The 17,938-nt window shown below is 48.1% G+C and overlaps 1 protein-coding gene across 5 annotated transcripts in view; it reads right to left on the bottom strand.

Annotated features, from left to right (window-relative positions):
* Positions 1–17,938, bottom strand: part of LOC119436999 (paired box protein Pax-5) — a 202,856-nt gene that overhangs the window by 102,658 nt on the left and 82,260 nt on the right. For 2 of the 5 annotated variants that reach the window (XM_037704049.2, XM_037704052.2), the window contains exons 3-4: positions 14,334–14,366; positions 1,818–1,883 (exon numbers count right to left, since the gene is read on the bottom strand). The exons of 1 other annotated variant lie outside the window; for it this stretch is intronic. In XM_037704049.2, coding sequence (XP_037559977.1) covers positions 1,818–1,883; positions 14,334–14,366 — 99 coding nt within the window. The remainder of the gene's footprint in view (positions 1–1,817; positions 1,884–14,333; positions 14,367–17,938) is intronic. 2 more of the 5 variants (XM_037704051.2, XM_049660176.1) reach the window with 2 other exon arrangements.

The raw sequence follows: 17,938 nt of genomic DNA, 5'->3' as shown, positions 1-17,938 counted from the left end.
AGTCCTCGTGCACGTCATTTCGTTAAAGTTCGATCGGATTTCGCTCAGTAGTCAGCAGCTAAGCACCATGTAACGCATATACTAGCCAGATTGAAGGCACGAAGGCGTGTGGGGTATCGCTTCTTCTTTCTTTTCGTTCCCGTTTTATTTCGGCCCGCCTTTCTCTTTTATCGCTCTATATAAGACATCTCGCTAGAGTAATACTAGATAAATTCGAAATGCAAATTTGTGAGATGTATCACTAGTATACCCCTTCCATAACGGTTCTAACATGAGCCTCTGGTACAACTCATAAAACTATAAGCGCGATAGTGATCTATACACATGCCTTGTTGCTGTAACTATGGGTGCTGGAAACCATATGCTCTCCCTTAACAAGTTTCACAGGCGCGTCATCAGAGGCAGTTTAGCGCCAAGTGCTTACGGGCAGAGTTCAGACCGTTATAGACACTTCTCAGAGTTCCAGTACACGACCATTAATGATCGAAACGGCTAACACTGCCGGCACTATTTAGGGCTTTAGACGGAGATAACACACACAAAAAAATTTTTAAGGGGGGGGGGGGGGGGGGGCGAGTTCCACTAGACTCCCTGATACTGCCGCAAAAGTTTCGAGCTATAAACCAAGGTGCATTGCTGCCGGCTCCAAGGAATCGATTTAAAGTCATGCATGTCGACCAGATTTACAATCGAAGTCAGCCAGGCGTGGAGGTTGGCAGCTAGGCCTCGCTTGCTTACTTTCTCCGACGCCATCGGCTCTTCTGTATCCAGCACATCGCCGTTTACACGCCGTAAAACGTAGATTGTTCCTCGCTTACACAGGCTGTAAATCAGCGTTAACGTTCACCGTGGGAACTGTCGTCGCACGCTTCCCGTTCGCTCACGATCCGCATGCGCGCCTGCGTTCACCTCTAAAACTCGCCGCGCTCAGTTTTATGAGCGTTCCGCAACTATATGACCTGCTCGGCCCAGTGCATGGGTTGTTGTGATTCGCGTTCATCGCCCGTCTATGTACTTACAGTTAAAGATAACGAGAGCGACTTGCTCTCATGGTGAAAGCCATACGTTGACGTTAATCTTTTAATATTTGGACTATAACGATAGTTAGTGTCGGTTTCACGCACCTGAAACCTGCAGTGCCTATATAAAATGCCAACTTTACAGTGTAACCCGCCACTTCGGGCGTACAATGCCCGTGCCGCTTACCGTATCCGTTTCGGCATCCAAACTTTCAGCAACACTTCCACGCACTCGAAATCGCTGGTTATAACTCCGCCTGGGCCAGTGTGGGCTGGCCTTCAAAATGTATACTGCGTAATGTGGCGCTATACGCAGTTTTCTTTGTACCTAATTTCAGGCATAGTCAAAGATACAGTGAGAGCAGAAGAGAAGAAATAGCTTGCCATGAGACAAACAAAATGTATATATGAGCATTGCGTAAGATCTTCTGATACGATAGATGCGCAGACAAACGGAAATAAATCGTTGTTTCCGATGTCACTTGCACATGGAAACCCGACGGAAGGAAGCGAGAGAACGTCAAGAGAACAGGCAAAGATGGAAAGCTTCATAGAAATACCCTTCATCCACAGGAAGGCGAAGGGTACCTGAGGTTTGTTTAGGCATAAAAGGTTGGATTTCAGGGGGTAGAAAGAGATAGCGGTGAGCAGCATGTATGACCGAGCACAGGATGGAACAGACGACGAGAGTGTTTCGACGCCTGTCCGCAGGTTAGTACAGCCAAAGCCCAACGCCCCGTTCACGCATGCGTCGTGTTTGTTGGGATAATAAAACCCAGTATTTCACTGGTTTCTCACCAGTGTCATCGCCCTGCATGGAATCGGCGTGAACGTTGATGGAGTTTCGGGGGTGGTCCATATAACCTGCGAACAAGCCTCCATTAGTACACCTGCCCGCGTGCCCAAAAAAAGTAGCTAGAAATATATATGTATATGTAAATACAGCTAAGCACTATACACGCGAGAAAAAAAAAACAAGTTTATTGTAGTCACGTCATTGGCAAATGCACAAAATGTAGAAGACAACACTGAAGTTTAGAATCTTGAACTAAAGAGCTCCGAATACGTCACGAGTACGTTATATACGACATGCCCGTCGGTCATGTGCGGCTTGCTCGACAAAGACGTCGGCCTCCTCCCGCTATTGAAAAAGTGAGCGACGTCTGGGCAAAAATTTTACCATGACGTTTTGAACTCACTCTCTCGCAGCATTCACCAAATTGCGGTGCAAGCTGTTCTGACGAGTAGCGCTGGCTGGTGTATACGCGCCTTCGAAAGTCTGCTCCGCGAGTTCCAAAAAAGTTCAATATTCTGCACATGAAGTAGCAAATTAGGTTTCTGTCATAGGTTAGTGTTCCTAAATATCCATTATTATTGATTGATTAATGACATTCACATCCGATATGACCGCGTCACCCCATTGTCACCCAGCTGTATAGATGGTATAGTGTTTGATATATTGCTCTAAATACCACTAAATATAACATCAAATGAACGATTTTAATTTTTCAGCAGAAATAATCAACCTCCAGTTGGCCACATAGGGGAACCCAAGATATTTCATAAATTTTTTATAGCTTAAAAGAGCACGTGTATGTCTGTTTTAATGTTTGTTAATAACAAAATTGATCCGCGTATGTTACATCGTAAAACATTTTTTTTTTATGGAGCTGTTTTGGTTTGTGAAGTAAGCAAAACTGTACAGGTCGCTTCTTGAACTATATATATACATATAACCGGATGCGAAAACGGCGTGCCGACTGTATAGCCGAAAGGCCCCAGTGGAGGCGCGTTGCTCTTCACGATTTGCTGCTGAAAAGCAAGAGCGCTGTTCCGACTCCTGTGACAGCTCGGCGCTTTCAAAACTGTATGACAGCCATGCGAGCTATAACCACTCTCAACACGCACGTGCATTTGAAGCCGATCGTTGCTCGACGTTCAGGAGCGCCAAAGACAGCAATGCAGCGTACCAGCAAAGCTTCGCCTTAATTAATTATACCCCAGAATTTTTTTGCCACTCTACATATAGAGAACAATGGACAACACAGCCCGACGCACAAGAAGGCGAAAATGATGCTTTATGTCCTCGCTATTTGGTGAATTCCTTGCTCGGGCATTTTACTTTTGCAAGTCATACACAAGCGGCACGCAAGCGCCACCGGGCACGTATACATAGAGTGGCTTAATTATACATTTTATAAAATCGAGGTTTTTCGGTTCGCATCAATTCTTGTCATTTCAACGCAACCTTTGGTTTTTGATGGCTTTCACGTGACGTCACGAACCCCGCTTATCACCGCGTGGCCAGTGCACCAGCAAGGTGGCTACGATGATGTCAGTGCGAGCCATATATGTACATATTTTGGTGAGTGCATGTTTTCCCTTTTCTTTTTCAGATAAAAATAAGTAGAGGAGTATGCCACCGTATGCTAGCAACAGCAATAGCGGATCCTTTTATATTGGTGAAAGTTATAACTAGTATATATATATATATATATATATATATATATATATATATATATATATATATATATATATATATATCCAAAGCAGAAGAAAATGTAGCGACGCAAGGGTGTAAGTTTGCGATTCCGCAGAAATCAGAGGTAGACCATGCTAGGTTTTACGCAGACGCACTAATTTGACTACACACGGTGATGTCCAATCAGTATGGATCACTTATGCCCCAGTATCCTCAAGGAAGCGGAGCTCGTTGCCTTGCGGCGCACTGCTTTTGATGGCCATCTTCCTTGCCCTTAATTAGTGCATTCGTTCTCAATTTTCTTTACTCCTCTTAATTTCTCATTTCCTCGGCCGCGAGATAGTTTAGATGTTCGCCGACAGCTGAGGCAGTTCCTAAGGCCATCCATTCCTTTTAAAAAACACGAGAACCACAACAACGGGATGGAGTCGTCGCCAGAAGTAAACGCGGAACTTAAAGCTTCCTCCAGCGGAGAATCACTCAGGTTATCGTCTTCCGAACAAATCGGACACCGGAGGCTGCCTCTGACGTTCGCCTCACGGAATGCCCGTCTTTAACAGAACATGTCCTTCCCAATTAATTTTTTTTTCTTCCGTGCACGCCAGAATCACGACGTCGTGCGCGCAGTAGCGCGGCGCGCGCGCGCCGGATGGTTGTTAAACCCGTTCTCCGAATGCGCGAGACCCCATGGCTAAAATTGCGGCGACAGACTCGCGGGAGGCTCCTTTGTTCACGCGGGTGATGCGAGGCGTAAAGCAAACGCTTTTGCTTGCGGTTTTTTTTTTTTTTTTTCGTTTCGCATGGTGCGTACGCGAGCCTTGATGGACGAGCTGCGTGCGCGCGGTAATTAAACGGCGATCCTTCACTCTTTCACAAGGCCCGCGCAAATCTCGCGGCTACAGTGAAAGACGCTGCGACACATTTCGACACAACGCGCGACACCCGTGGCGACCCCGCGACGACACCTCTGGACCGCCAAGGGCGCCCGAAGATAGGGCACGGTTTTGCACCATTGGTCAGGTTGGACGCGAAACACGTTTCTATAGTGCCCCGGGTGCCAGCGTGTATTCTTGAAGGGCGGTCGGTGGAGAATCCGCCTCTTTTACTGCCTTTTATGTTCACTTTGCATGCATGAAGGGCGGTAAGGTATGCTTTTTGATGACTCGGATCACTCGACAGCGTTTATAAGGTTCCTTTACTGAACGGTCCAGGGCACATTTTTACAACGCTCTTCACTCGCGCGAACCGCGTAACGGCAAATGCCTTGGTTATTCCATCATTCGCTACAACGATTGACGTGTTCATCTCCTGACATACTGTCCTTGCATACGAATGGCTATCTGATTCCGGGTGTTACGTTGAAATTACTTTGTTCGAACATTTTGTTTTTCGACTCATAACGACTTTCTAAAAAAATATTGTTTTGCAAATCGAGTAATATTAAACAGTTGGTTTCTCACATAAAGAACTAGCCCTTTTTGTTGAAAACAGGTAAGAAGTATTGAGTACCAGCAAAGCATATATCTTTGTAAGCGTTCAAACAAGACAACAACATATCAACATACCATTGCCTGCTCCCTCCATTGTGTATATCGTGCTCTGGGTGCAGTACTTCAATCAAAGATAAACACCATAATCCAGCACAAATGTCGGCCCTAGCTGCCAAAGCACAGCGTTTTCAGGAAAAGTTTAGTGCTTAAGTAGCATACTTATTCAATTGAATTGAAAGGGACTATTTTATATACAATTAAGGCCTTGCGTATAACGTTGCTGACCGCTTATTATATCCAAGTTAGAAGGCAGGCCATTAGCTATAGATTTCTTCTGACTCAGTGGCCCACTGACCTTTCACAAAGATTAGCTAGTAAGCTTGAATATAATTAGGATTTCAAACGCGAAGAAAACTCTAATTGTTTTCAAGGTCGCATAATTTCGTTAAGCATTCCAGATTTACACTGTCTAGCCTTTATGTAAAGCATGCCTGAGTATCAACTTTTCCTGAACCATAGAACTTGCATGGATGATAACATTCCCTTTATAGCACACACTTTGTGAACTTGATGAAGCTAAATTTTTTTCCGTTGAGTACCCTTTTCCCACAGTGAAATTGGTTGCTCTCAATACAAGTTTGCAACAGTCCGATTAACAAACCACGCACCGGTCGCTATGTGGATGGCCAAACGGAAGGAAGAAACAATAGAGCAGTTCAAGTGCACCATTTTCATCACTGATGAATCGCATCACGACGCGCTCAGAATCAAAGTTAAGAGAGCTTTTCAAACAGCGCTGCGTGCGTCTTCGTTTGTACCTGTCTCTCGAGCTGTTTTCATTTTAAACACGAACTGTACGAACGTGCCCAAGTCTATGCCCTTCATAGCTCAAGTCCGTGTCCCGGGCATTCATCGGATGCAGAGCTTATACGCTGAAAGCCCGAACAGTACATGGTTTGATAAGTGCGAGGGCTGCCCGGAGGAGACGATGCGGGCGATGACGTTTAGGATGCGCTCGCTCGGTGCCGGGACGGCCAGAGGAGAGCAGGCGGGGCGAGAAAGCCGCCTGCCACCAGCGACCGAGCAGGCGACAAATTGAGCCGCCAGCGCTGCCAGCGGAACATGCGTGATGAATCTGAACAGCCGTCGGCCGCCCTGGGCCCCGAAATTGAGCCCGATAAAGAACCGCCCCGCGTGCTCTCCAGCAGCCTTCGAGAGGGGCGCCCGCGGCAGCACCTTTTGGCGTCTCTCGTGGTCGCGCACGCTGCGTATATTTAGGCAGTGGCTGCGCCCGGTTGCCCCGCTGCCGCGCGGCGTCCATCTTTCCGTGCCCGAGCACCGGCCGCGCGCTCCGGCTGCTGCTCTTGCTGCTGCTGCGGCGGCGGCCGCTTGATTTATGACCATCGCGCGACGCTGTTTTTGATTCCCGCACAGCTCGCGCGCGCTGGCCGCTGCTTGTGCAAGCCGCGTCAGCGCGCGCGCGCCGAGGCCGTCTCAAGCGCACTTCTGTTCTTGCGCACGTCGCGGACGAGGGTTTGAAGGCACCGCTATAGCGCGCTTCGCACCCCGGCGTGGTCTCTTTTGCCGCTCGCCGCAATCCTCAGTTCCTCTCTTTTTCTGTCCCGTTTCCCCCGTGCCGCCGGGAATGCTCGCCTCCGCGTAAAGACGGAGGAGGCCTCCGAGGCTGGGTGGGCCGCGCCGCAGGTTACTGCACCGGGGGACCTCGAGATTTTTGGTGATTCAACGCCTCCGGGTCACCCGATACTTCCCGTCCCCGTGTAAGCGCGGAAATATCAGCCATCGCAGTGCTCATTTTACGCAACTGTATGGGAAGTAGACGTTACGGCGCCCGGCGGCCAATTTGTATCAATCAAAAGCGTCTAAGAAGCTCTTAAGTAAGTTTTATTTCGTAATTTTGCCAACTCAGCAATCGTAACTACAAGTACATATGGTTCATCCTAACTTGAGAGGTTACGTCGCGGAAATGTGCTGGCTGGAGGTCTGCTCAGAAGTTTTGCACAGTGCGCCGGGCACATTGATGCATAGAGACTTTCCACACCCTCGCGCATGGGAGAGCCGTTGTCGCTGACATTTCAGGGCATAGATGGGAAGGGAGGTATCGGGTGACTCGGAGGAGCTCAATCTATTAGACCATCTTCACAAGCAAGAGAAAGAGTGCGACAGAAAGTCATTGTTGAGAAAGAGACATCATCCACGTGTCCGTGGTATATTAATGATAACAGAACCAACAGCGTGGAGTTTTATAGAATTAACATATCGGTTGGTGAAAGTTTGGAGTCTTGAGTGGTGTAATCTACGTTATAACGTATTTATGATCGATTTCATATTCTGGAAGAGCACGTGCGAATTTTGGTTTGCCGTTGTGGTGCAAGAAAAAAATTCGCACTTGCGCTTTTCATATTAACTCCGCATTGAAGAAAGGATGAATCTCACCATGTACAATCGTATCCAATGCGCCCCGAAACAGAGTTTGATCCGTATTGCGCCATAGCAACTGCCGGTTTCCGTGAGCCTATAATTTCGACGCACAACACTCACAGTCCTCCGCCAAGTCGACTGTTCCAGCCATGATTTCTGTAATCCAGAGGCAAATGTACAACACTGTCACGATTGCGGACATACAGATAGACGTCCCTAATCTGCATGTACACGTGAAATGAACGTCATGGAGTAAAAGCTTGCACGAATTATTCTTGTGGCCGATTTCAATTTTGGAAGAGCACACGGTGGTGTCTTCCTGCTGTCGTTGTTGATCCTGAAAAACTGATGGCAGCGTAGGGCTCGTTTCATGGCTCGTCGAAAAAGGCCGAACATCCGATTTTGGGCATATTCAAGCCTGGGTCCCTCTCGCTGGACCACTGTCACATTTGAGACCACAGGTAGGTATGTTTCCCGGTGCGAAAGCATAGCTGGTTGTGAGGGGCTTTTATACTGAAGATGCGTATCAGGCAGTAATGACTACAGCACTGGCAGCTCACTTGGGACGAGTCTTGAGGAAATCCAGAATTCCTCGATTGGCTTGGCCTCTTCACCTTGGCAGAGGAACGGCGCGAAACGTTTGCTTCACCAATGAAGGAACTCTCTGTAGCCGACGTTTCGTCCATACAAGCGCACGTGTCACGTCTATTACCCGGAGAGCCTGCATGGCTTCGGTCCAGGAGGCCATGCTCTGCGAGGAATCCTGAGGCTCCGCCGGGTGAAACGCGTCTAGCTTCGTCTTTTCCCCCGCAGTAGCGACGCGAGTCTCCGAGTGCCTTTTCTCTCGAGCTGTGCCGGACTGACGCGGTGTGTTCGCTGGTCGGCGGTCGACTGCCGCGCAGCCAGCAAGCGCCAGCCCGCGCGCCGGAGCCAGGGGCCATCATGGGCGGCCGCGCGTTCGGAGTCAGGCTCTGGAAGACTACCTTCGCGTGGCCTCGTCGGCTCACTGCACCGCTGGCTGTCTCTAGCACCTTGGGCCGCGGGTCACGCACCGTCACGTTGGCAGCGGGGCGCCGCCGATCGCGCGGGGCTCGACACGCACCTTGGACGCCAATCGAAGGCCCGCCAGCGGCGCCCGCTTGCTCTCTTCACGCGCCGCCGGCTGGCCGCCGCCGCGGGTGCGCGACTGCGGAACGACGAGGCCCCGGGATTTCCGATAGACGGACCAGGTTCTGCGCGTTCCGCAAGATGAACCCTGGCGCTGGCACCGCTGCAGCGCACACGTCCGCGCGGCCCGGTCGTTGCGATACGCCGGGAGACCCACGATCCCCGCGGCGCGAACGCCCTGCTTGTGTCTGTGCTGCACAGTCCCCCAGGGCAAGGGCACGTCTGCATCACGCAAGTTACATGGCTCGAGAAACGCCCGGCGGGGGCAAGTGCTGTGTTTTTCTTCGCTGTAGCGTGTGAAGCCATGAACCTCGTTGACTGGATAGTAAATAAGTGTTTCTTGCTTCATTTTTTTCATTGCTTTCTATTTACCTGCTTTCTATTTCTATTTATTTATTTTTAATTTTTTGTGGGCATGAATCCCTCTGTAACAAAGGGGGAGGCTAGCATTTCGAGACAGAGAAAGAAAGGCCATGGAAGCGCCTGAGACTATAGTTTCTATTTCGAAGCTCTATATATTTTCTCCTTTCACAGCGCCCACACTGCTACCAGGCGGATCAATAAGCTGTAATTCGCATTCTTGTGTAAAAATGCATTTGAAGTGACTTATATGCATGCTCAGGAGTACCGCTGAACAAACAGACATATAGAGTGTTCGTCTAGTGCACCTGCGTGTACTGCCGGTATAGCATCGAGAGAGCTCTGGAATCAGGGTGAGTAGAAAGTGAAACACACCAGTGAATGTTTTCAGATCTTTTGCTGTTGTTTTCAGCGGACGTTTTTAGAATGATTGCTGAAGAACTCTGGCTGCACTTTCTTGCGTTGATGGCTTTAAATGAAATATTGTTTATGAGAAGAATGAATATTTATATATATATATATATATATATATATATATATATATACACGATGTTACACAGTGTTACGGGGCACCATGGGTCCTAAAACGGTGAAGCCACGCCAGCGCGAAGATTGACATTCGCGGTTCAAGAGAGCTCACGCCATTCAGCAGCTAAATAATGCGTTACGTATAGCTCTTGCGCCCGCGCGTAAGGCGAAATTTAGTCGCGAGCCTTTTTTTGTAGCCTGCGTGAAGCGCTGCCATTGCAACTTATAGTGTGTACGGGAGCGAGACTCTATTTTCTATGAATATTTAGTAATCGTGCGTGCGTGAGGGCGCGCCTGCGTTTGAGCATGCATGCTGTAAGCTATACTCGCGTATCCATGCCAAGTGAGCCGTCGCGGTCGCAACCGGCCTCGGAGTCAGGGCCCGCCTTCGGTACTGTGCCTGACAGGTAGAACCCCTCCTGGCTATTCTCTTGCAAATGAGCCCTTCCCGACCCGACAATGAATGAGGCTCGTCCACCGTTTCTCCCCCCGACTTCAATGCGGACCGAAAGGCCAGGGGGAATCCCTTTGGGGACACTGGGAGCCCAGATTGCGCGTCAGCGTTTTCATGGAGCTACCGATGTGCCGTATATCACGTGACTGAAGTTTTACTTTTCGGAAGAGGCAGTCGTGAACGTATACACTGCAACCTTAGAAAAGCTGCCACGTGGCGCACGCAATATACGCTCTCTCTTATAGCGCGTTGATTTGTGTGCGGCACACCTTTTTCTGCATTTAACACCAAGATGCCATGACGCGTATACCCGTGAAACACCCGATATGCCGCTCGCGCTCGTTTTCGCATGCATATCAGCTGCCTGCCTCTTTGTTTTAGCTCAGCCAGTTGCAATCTTTTGTTGGGTTTGCAAAAGTCTCTCTTTCGTGGTTCTTCGTTCGCGATAAGCGCTGTTCGCGATCCATACTCACTTCCGCAGTATCATCATAGTATCTAAAGTGTGCCGTTTTTCTTGGGACGCTCAACCACGTGTTTCCCAATCTGAAGGTCCTGGCTGGCGATGCAAAGAAAAGTACCACCCTTTCATGCCCACCGCCGTGAGAAACTAAGAAATGTAAAGCCAAACTTTATATTGACATCGAAAATTAAGCCTTGTAGACCGCAAAAGGAAGAAAAAAAGTGGCCAGTTGAGATGGCTATTCGGAGGGTCATTTTAGCAGTAAAGTCAACAAAGCTGGGCCGTCTGTGGTTTTGCTCGACTGCCCGCGATATATTGCTTAGTTAAACAGAGAGTGCCCTATATTGCTTCCTTCTGTCTATGTTTTGTGCGCGTTACTATAGCAAACATTTATGAGGAAAACGGTGGTCCCGGTAACTCTATCTATACAAGATCGTTTGCGTCCGCAGCCTATATATACTTGCACAAGCTAGCGAAAAGAACACTCTTGTAAGCTTAATAACACAGTATTAAATTTTGCGCTGAGGCATTGGCTTGTTGTCTCTTTCAAGCCATCGAAATATCCGTAGCGGCACGGCACTCATTTAGGTGACGAGCCCAGAAATATGACCGAAAGTTATATTAACGCGGCCTCTTGAAAGTATAATCCTCCACGGTTCCTCCTTTTCCTCCTCCTGTCCCACAAATCTATCTTCGTCTTTGAATTGGGCGTCGTGCTCTCCGAGTCTTGGTTTGGATCCCGCAGGTCTCATATAAGGAACACCGTGTGCATGCAATGTAAGCGCAGTTTCGTGGAGGTCTCCGCGCAGCGCCTCCAAGCGGATCCTCCTGACTTGGTGGGGGATGGGCGCTCTGTCGACGAGGGGTTTATAAATCAGAGGACACGATGTCGCCCGGCGCGGGTAATGTCGGCCGATTATCATGGAAATGCGCTCAATCAACGGACCGACCCACGGCTGGTGGCTTGCTCTCCCTTCTTCCCTTCGCGACATAAGCGAATGGGGGCGGGCGCGCTCCCTCGAGTCCCAGCCACCGGTTCCACGACCGCTGCGCTTTTCCCGCGGACGAGGCTCCACCGCGCGCAGGCGGCAGCAGTCCTGCCGACATTAGCCTCAGAAATACGCCCCATAACACCGCGTACGCGCTAATAAAAACTCGCCGGTGTGTGTGCTGGCGTATGGGGACATGTAAGGCGGGAGGGGAAAGAGACACGTTGTCTTATACTGTCGGCGTGAAGCATTCGAGGCTTAATTTTCAGACCGTCAATGAAGTGATCGAGTTTCAGACGTGGATGCGTTACAACTGCATGTATACGGCTACAGCGCGTGGGGATGCGCCCAAATGTGAACGAGTCATGTCAGTGCGATTTCGAGCCTTGAAGCCTCAAACGAGAGCTTGCAGTGGTTACTCGCACCTCAACACATCTGTCTCTGAAGTCGCATGAAGCGCAGGCGAATGTCAATTTACAGCGAACGCAATGAGAGAGAACAAAAATTAGCAGACTTGAGTGATTTCGCCGGCTCTCAATTCATTTACAAGATATCATACAAAATGGAATACGCTCGTCTGTCTGCGATCCCCACAATTAATTCTTAATCACTTCTCTTGAATCACTTCAGAGCCCTTCCGCACGCTTCGGTCTTTCTAGTTATTCGCTCCAATCCACGTATCGCAGAAAAGAAAACGCTAGACCTTTCTGACCTCTCTGCACGACGACGCCTATCTCCCGGACAGTGCGTATTTCACAAAATTTACTGCGCTAATGAAAACTTAAAACGGTCACTTTTTCTTCGTCCCTCAGTATACGTATCATCGCGCGTAGCACCATCGCGCGTATACATATAACATCGTCCATGCTGCAAACCCCGGCAAGCTGTCAAGCGCGGAAGGCGCGCGATATACCTTATAGTGTACGTAGAGTCTGCTCCCAACAGCACATTGCCACAGGGACATGAGTTGTATCCCTAGCTGCTGTGGTGGTGGGTCAAGTTTTATTTTCCTTCGCCGTGGTATGAAGTGAAAGACCAAAGTGTAGGGATGAGGACGACGATATACGATAACAACGATAGCGTAACGGAATGGACGGACGGACGCAGGAAAACCACTTCCGAGCTCCTAATCTGCGTCCGCTGTATAAGAACGTTGATGAAATATGTACACTTGTCTACACATATACTGCTATATATAGACGACGTCTCATATATTCGACCCATCATACCATCTCCGCGCTCTACTGCATGGATTCCCATCACTCGTTACACCTTCCGGCATGCGCCTGTATGCATGTGTCTGAAAGTATACTTCATGTATACTTGAAAACTTTGCCATCACTTGCTGGTTTTCTCAAATAAAGTCGCTGTGTTAAGTGGCCACTTCGTCACTGTTGTTCGACCAATCAGTCAATTTATTCAGCGGCGCCGCATAAAGTCAACAAACCGGTTCTGGAATATATCCCGCGAGCTCCACGTTCGCCTTATCTCAAAAGTGCATCTGCGACAGATGCACTGTCGAGGCCCACGCGTATATATGCGTATACAATTTCGCTAAATTTTCTTACTATATGCTTTGAAAAATACTATATAATGTTTTCACTTTGGAGGCACGCTGTGTTGAAGGAAATCAAAGAGGAGCTCATTCTTTCTAATTCATGCGTTCATACTTTTTTCGCAAATGATTTTTTTTTCTGGGCCTGATTTGGAGATTTTCATACAGAATCCAATAGTTCTAACATGGTAGGAATCTGGCTAAATAACTGGCACAAGAACCAGTACTGCCGCATGCGTTATATGCCGGCTATATAAGCGTGAAGAATACAGTTCCTTCTGCAGCAGTATTGCTGTTTGTTTCCTATGTGATTAGATATTCGCTAAAAACCAGTTTTTTTCAGCGCCTGGTACCTTCTTGCAGCCGCTAGAGGCGCTCGTTGTTCATCTCCATTAGAGTTACTGTATATATGCTGTGTTTGGTAGCCATATACAGTAACTCTGATCGCCATAATTTCTTAATATGTACAAGCAGACATGTAAGGCAGGCAGATAACGTTTCGAAACCTTTTTCTATATATAGAAGCCTATATGCACCTGCAAACGTTCTGTGCATACACACTAATGATAACCTGCCGCAATGGCTTTGATCTTCAACAACACAGTCTTCGAGCCAATTTGCTCGCGAATGATTACTAAGGTCTAAGATCTGAAGTGCAGTACAGAGCAAACAAGGGCGTTGTGAGCGCGTCTAAGACTGTGAATTAACAACGTTGGCATTAACGAAGGCTTCGTTGCGATGGTTGTATGATGGGTTTCTTGTCAATAAGCCATTGCAGATGGTTTAGCTTTGACCGCTGTGTCTCTTGGTCTGTATGTTACAACTTAAATCCCTCTTAGCAGAACTTGTTCTTCAGCTAGTCGGTTCAAGCTGCAATAACCACCGCGTTAGCACGACGGACTTATAGTCCTGTCACGTTTTGTCTGTCCGTAGTATTAACGCCGCGATTATTGCTTTAAATACCTCTTGAATGCCTCTACAAATGACACAGCATAGATATCAGTTTCGGATAATGCAAGAAAATATTGAAATCGCTGAAACACAACATCACAAAAAAAAAAATGTATACGTCACCGAAAACCATAAGATCAAGGAACTAATGCAGTAACGAGCACACACCCTTATAAAATGGCTGTGGTGTACACTTATCCCAGAGACAGTGAAAAGTTGTTGTTTCCATCGGAAATACTAAATCACGGAGCAGTGAACGTAAACGCGATTGCTACTTATTTGTGGCCATGAACTACTATTGTACCGTCTTTTCGAATTGACGACGTTTTCCTTTGTACATTCGCATTACATTACGATGATGTGGCGTGATCATTTTGCATAGATTTCTGCAACCGAAAAGAGCCCATGCAGCAAATGAAGAGGCGTATACAAAACTTACTCTGGTTAGACGACGTGGCCCGGTTGTTTGCATCTAGAAGGGGGGAAAAGAAAAGGGGAAACAGCTTGGTGTGAGCTGCAGAAACGTAACGCGAAAGAAAATAACAAACAAGCAGGCAAACGAAAAAAAAAAAAAAAAAAAAGGAAAGGTAAGGTTTGCGTTGTTTGCTTGCGCAAAGGCAAATATTCTTAATTGTTTATGACATTTTATAGTATCTCTGTTATATGCATTATTACCCCTCACTTGATACCGTATATAGAACTGTCGCTTTGACGTTTGAACAGTTCTTGTGAAACGTTTTATTAGAAGTGCCACGCGCATGAACGTTGGGGAAACAAATGACAGTATCTCAGCTTGGGGACAGAAAAGGGTGACTGAAGTGCTACGTTTTTGGTTTATGGATACATATGCACCACCAAAACAGCCAGATTTCCGCACATGCGCAATGAATTCCAAGGCTTGTCCACATGAACCCGTGGAAAAAGTTGCACAAGAACCCTGTCGAAAGTGTATGGACCGTGCTACCGATTAAGAACCTTAACTCACTAGCCCGACTTCAATGCTCGCTCACTCGAGCCTATAGAATGCGCATGTCATATCCAGGGAGGTACCACGCTAGGGACAAGGAAAGTCGCTTTCGTCGCCGATGCCACAATCCGAAAACATTCGGCGAACATTGGCCTGTTCTACCCTACGGGAATAATTCAAAATTTAGCGCCTAATAGGCACTGCTGCGTTACTTGAAAGACACCGGACTCAGTGACAAATTGTGACTCTGCATTGTGTTACTTAGGACGGAACGTTCAGACTATGCAACACGAGAACGCCTTCGCGGACTTCATGACAGTGCCCACAGAAACAGTTCTGTTTTGTGTGCGTGTGTGATTTTCTTGTTTCCTTCCTTTTTGTTTATTCTTTATTTTCACTTATTTTTCTCTCTCTCTCCTTTCGCATCCCTTTACCCCTCCCCCGGTACAGGGTAGCCAACCGGAGATAACCTCTGGTTAACCTCCCTGTCTTTCCTTTACCTTTTTTCTCTCTCTCTATTTTTAGCGCCTAATGGAGAAACATACGGCGAACTCTTGCTTTTTTTTTTTTTTTTTTTTGCAGCGTAATTTTGTTGTACGCTGTTTAGTCGTTGGGTCGCTTTCGGTGTCACATGCAAGCACCAGTGCGTCGAATGTCATTTTTATTATTTGTTTGCTTGAGTCCAACGTTAACGTTCAGAGGACATACCATAAGGTGCTCTTTTTAACGTATATGAAATTGCAATAAAGATTTAGAAAGAAATAACATGTATTTATGCGTTGAAGAAGCCCGCAGTAGAACCCTGCGCTCAGCGCTGCATAAATTTACACAATATCTTATACAGTGTTGTCCTCTAACTAAACAGACGCACCGATGATAAAAGTAAGCCTGAGCGATCGGGACGGCGCTTGAACGTCATTTCTTTATCAAATGACAGCGAATACGGCGATGCTCAAATACAACAACACCCTACACCAACAAAGGTGCCCTTATTTCGCGCCGCGCTGCGGCAGTTTGCCCTCCTGCTGCCATCTGTCGCGACTCGCGTGAACTACTGCTCCGGCGCGCTTTGTTTTTTTGCTGCTTCGGAGGCCAGCCCTTTTGGCGGCAATTTCAATGTCGCTTTCGTGCGCAACGCCAATTTATGTTCCTTTGCTGCTGAGTTCGCTGCTAAACAGGGATTATTTCACCACGACGCCTACGTGAGTCATGCCGATATGCATGTTCTTTCTTTCTTTTCTATCTTTTTATTACGTTTACTCCGTAGACCAGAGATGTTTCCGACGTCAAGAGATTCCTGGTACCCCTAATTTCACCAGAGGGACGCCTCGTGCTAACGCACTAACTCTCATCATGCGAGGAATCACCCTGACAGGTCCTGGCTCCCACAAACAGGATACACGAGGGTCATTATTAAGACGACGCTCCACTAATCACCACTGCGGCGCGCAAATAGGCCTCCAGGCGAAAGCAAAATGAATAAACGCAGAAAGTATCAACGGGCAACGCAGTGCTAGTCCATCGCGGTAACCGCGCCGGACCACGGGAAGCGCTTTAAATAAAACAAAAAGCGGCGGCAGAGGAGGGAGGGGCAGGGGGGGGGGGGGGGTGACATAAGCAAGCGCGCCAGTGGCTGCGGCCATTCGAGCTGAACAAAAGGAGCGCGGGCTCAGTCGCCCGCTGCCAACGACACACTGTCTCCGTTCGGGTGGGAGCAAGGTCGGTCAAGTTCAAGGCCTGGCCGCCGCTTTCAAGGGGAAGAAAAGATGGCCGTCCCTCCGCAGGAGACAATCCCACGGTGGCGAAACAATGGGCCCTGTACCAGCTGGGCCTTTGCCGGCACTGAGCCGCGAGGGCTTTCGCTTTCAGCCGTTGGGGGGCGCCACATGGCTTGACCCCCCCCCCCCCCCCCCCGGGAGCTGCGGGCCGGCGGACTACACCGCAGAACAAGGGGTCAAGTGAGAAAGGAATTAATGGGCGCGCACAGGCCGAGAACGAGCAATTTAAAGAAAGGGAAAGAAGACAAATACGAAGCGGCCAAGAAGGCGGCGCAGCAACAAAAGGAGACGCGGCAGCCTTATACAGCGGAGCGTCGGGACTAGCGGGTGGGGATCTTCTTAGGAACGCTAATTATTCCTATCTGAGACAATTCTCCAGTCCATCAAGCTCCCGGGTCAGAGGTCCGGTACCTTTCGCTTTGTTCTGGTTTGCTCCTTCTCTCCTCTCTTTTCGTTCTTCCCACCTCAACTTCACTTTCGCCGCGTAGATTCACGGGAGCTTTCGGGGAGAGAGAGGAGCGACCGGCATTGTGATTCAAATGCTGGCGGTGCTGCACCGTCAGATCGCCGCCAGTCGCCTGATAACGAAAGCCCCGCGTGGAGCGAATTATAAACTGCGCCTCTGCTAGCATAAACACGCAGTTGCTGCGCGCACACACATACACAGACATGAGAGGCAAACGAACACTAGACGCTATTTGATTTCGTATTCTAGTCTCGTTCTGTGAGGAATACCTGTCTGCCGTTGTAGCAACTTGCGGCATTTTGCCGCGCCATGTTTTGTACGTGCTGTCGCGGAGCACGTGTGGCGCTACTGCAGCCGGCGACTAGGTTGAATATATGTCTATACTCGGGGTAATATTTTACCAACCGTATCAATACGCCTCTCCCCGCTATTAGCGAATTTTATTTGTGCGCATCCGAAGGACTGGCTGTTCTGCGGCTAATAAAGTACGTACTGTTTTCATGCAGGTCCCAATGAACATAAATGCGTACACGAATCAAGTTTCACATGAATTTAGTTTCAAAATACTGCGCGAAATACCTGATACACTTGTGTGTATATTGATGCGATGAACAGTTGATTGGCCCATTTTTTCCCTCTCCTTAAATTTAGCCTAAATCACATGCTATGTATTCACTTCAACGCAATTAAATTAGAAATTCTCATTCAAAATGTGTAAGAGAAAATGTTGCAGTCTCACGATAGTTAAGCTAATTTTATTACAGGTATGTAATTTTATTACATCGAGGGATAATCAATATACGTTTGAGGCCTCGTTCTCGTGTACTTTATAT

Source organism: Dermacentor silvarum, chromosome 1, assembly GCF_013339745.2.
Source record: "Dermacentor silvarum isolate Dsil-2018 chromosome 1, BIME_Dsil_1.4, whole genome shotgun sequence".
NCBI classification, from domain to species: Eukaryota; Metazoa; Arthropoda; class Arachnida; order Ixodida; family Ixodidae; genus Dermacentor; species Dermacentor silvarum.
The sequence above is the reverse complement of the archived record's forward strand: the minus strand, read 5'-3'. Positions and strand labels throughout refer to the sequence as shown.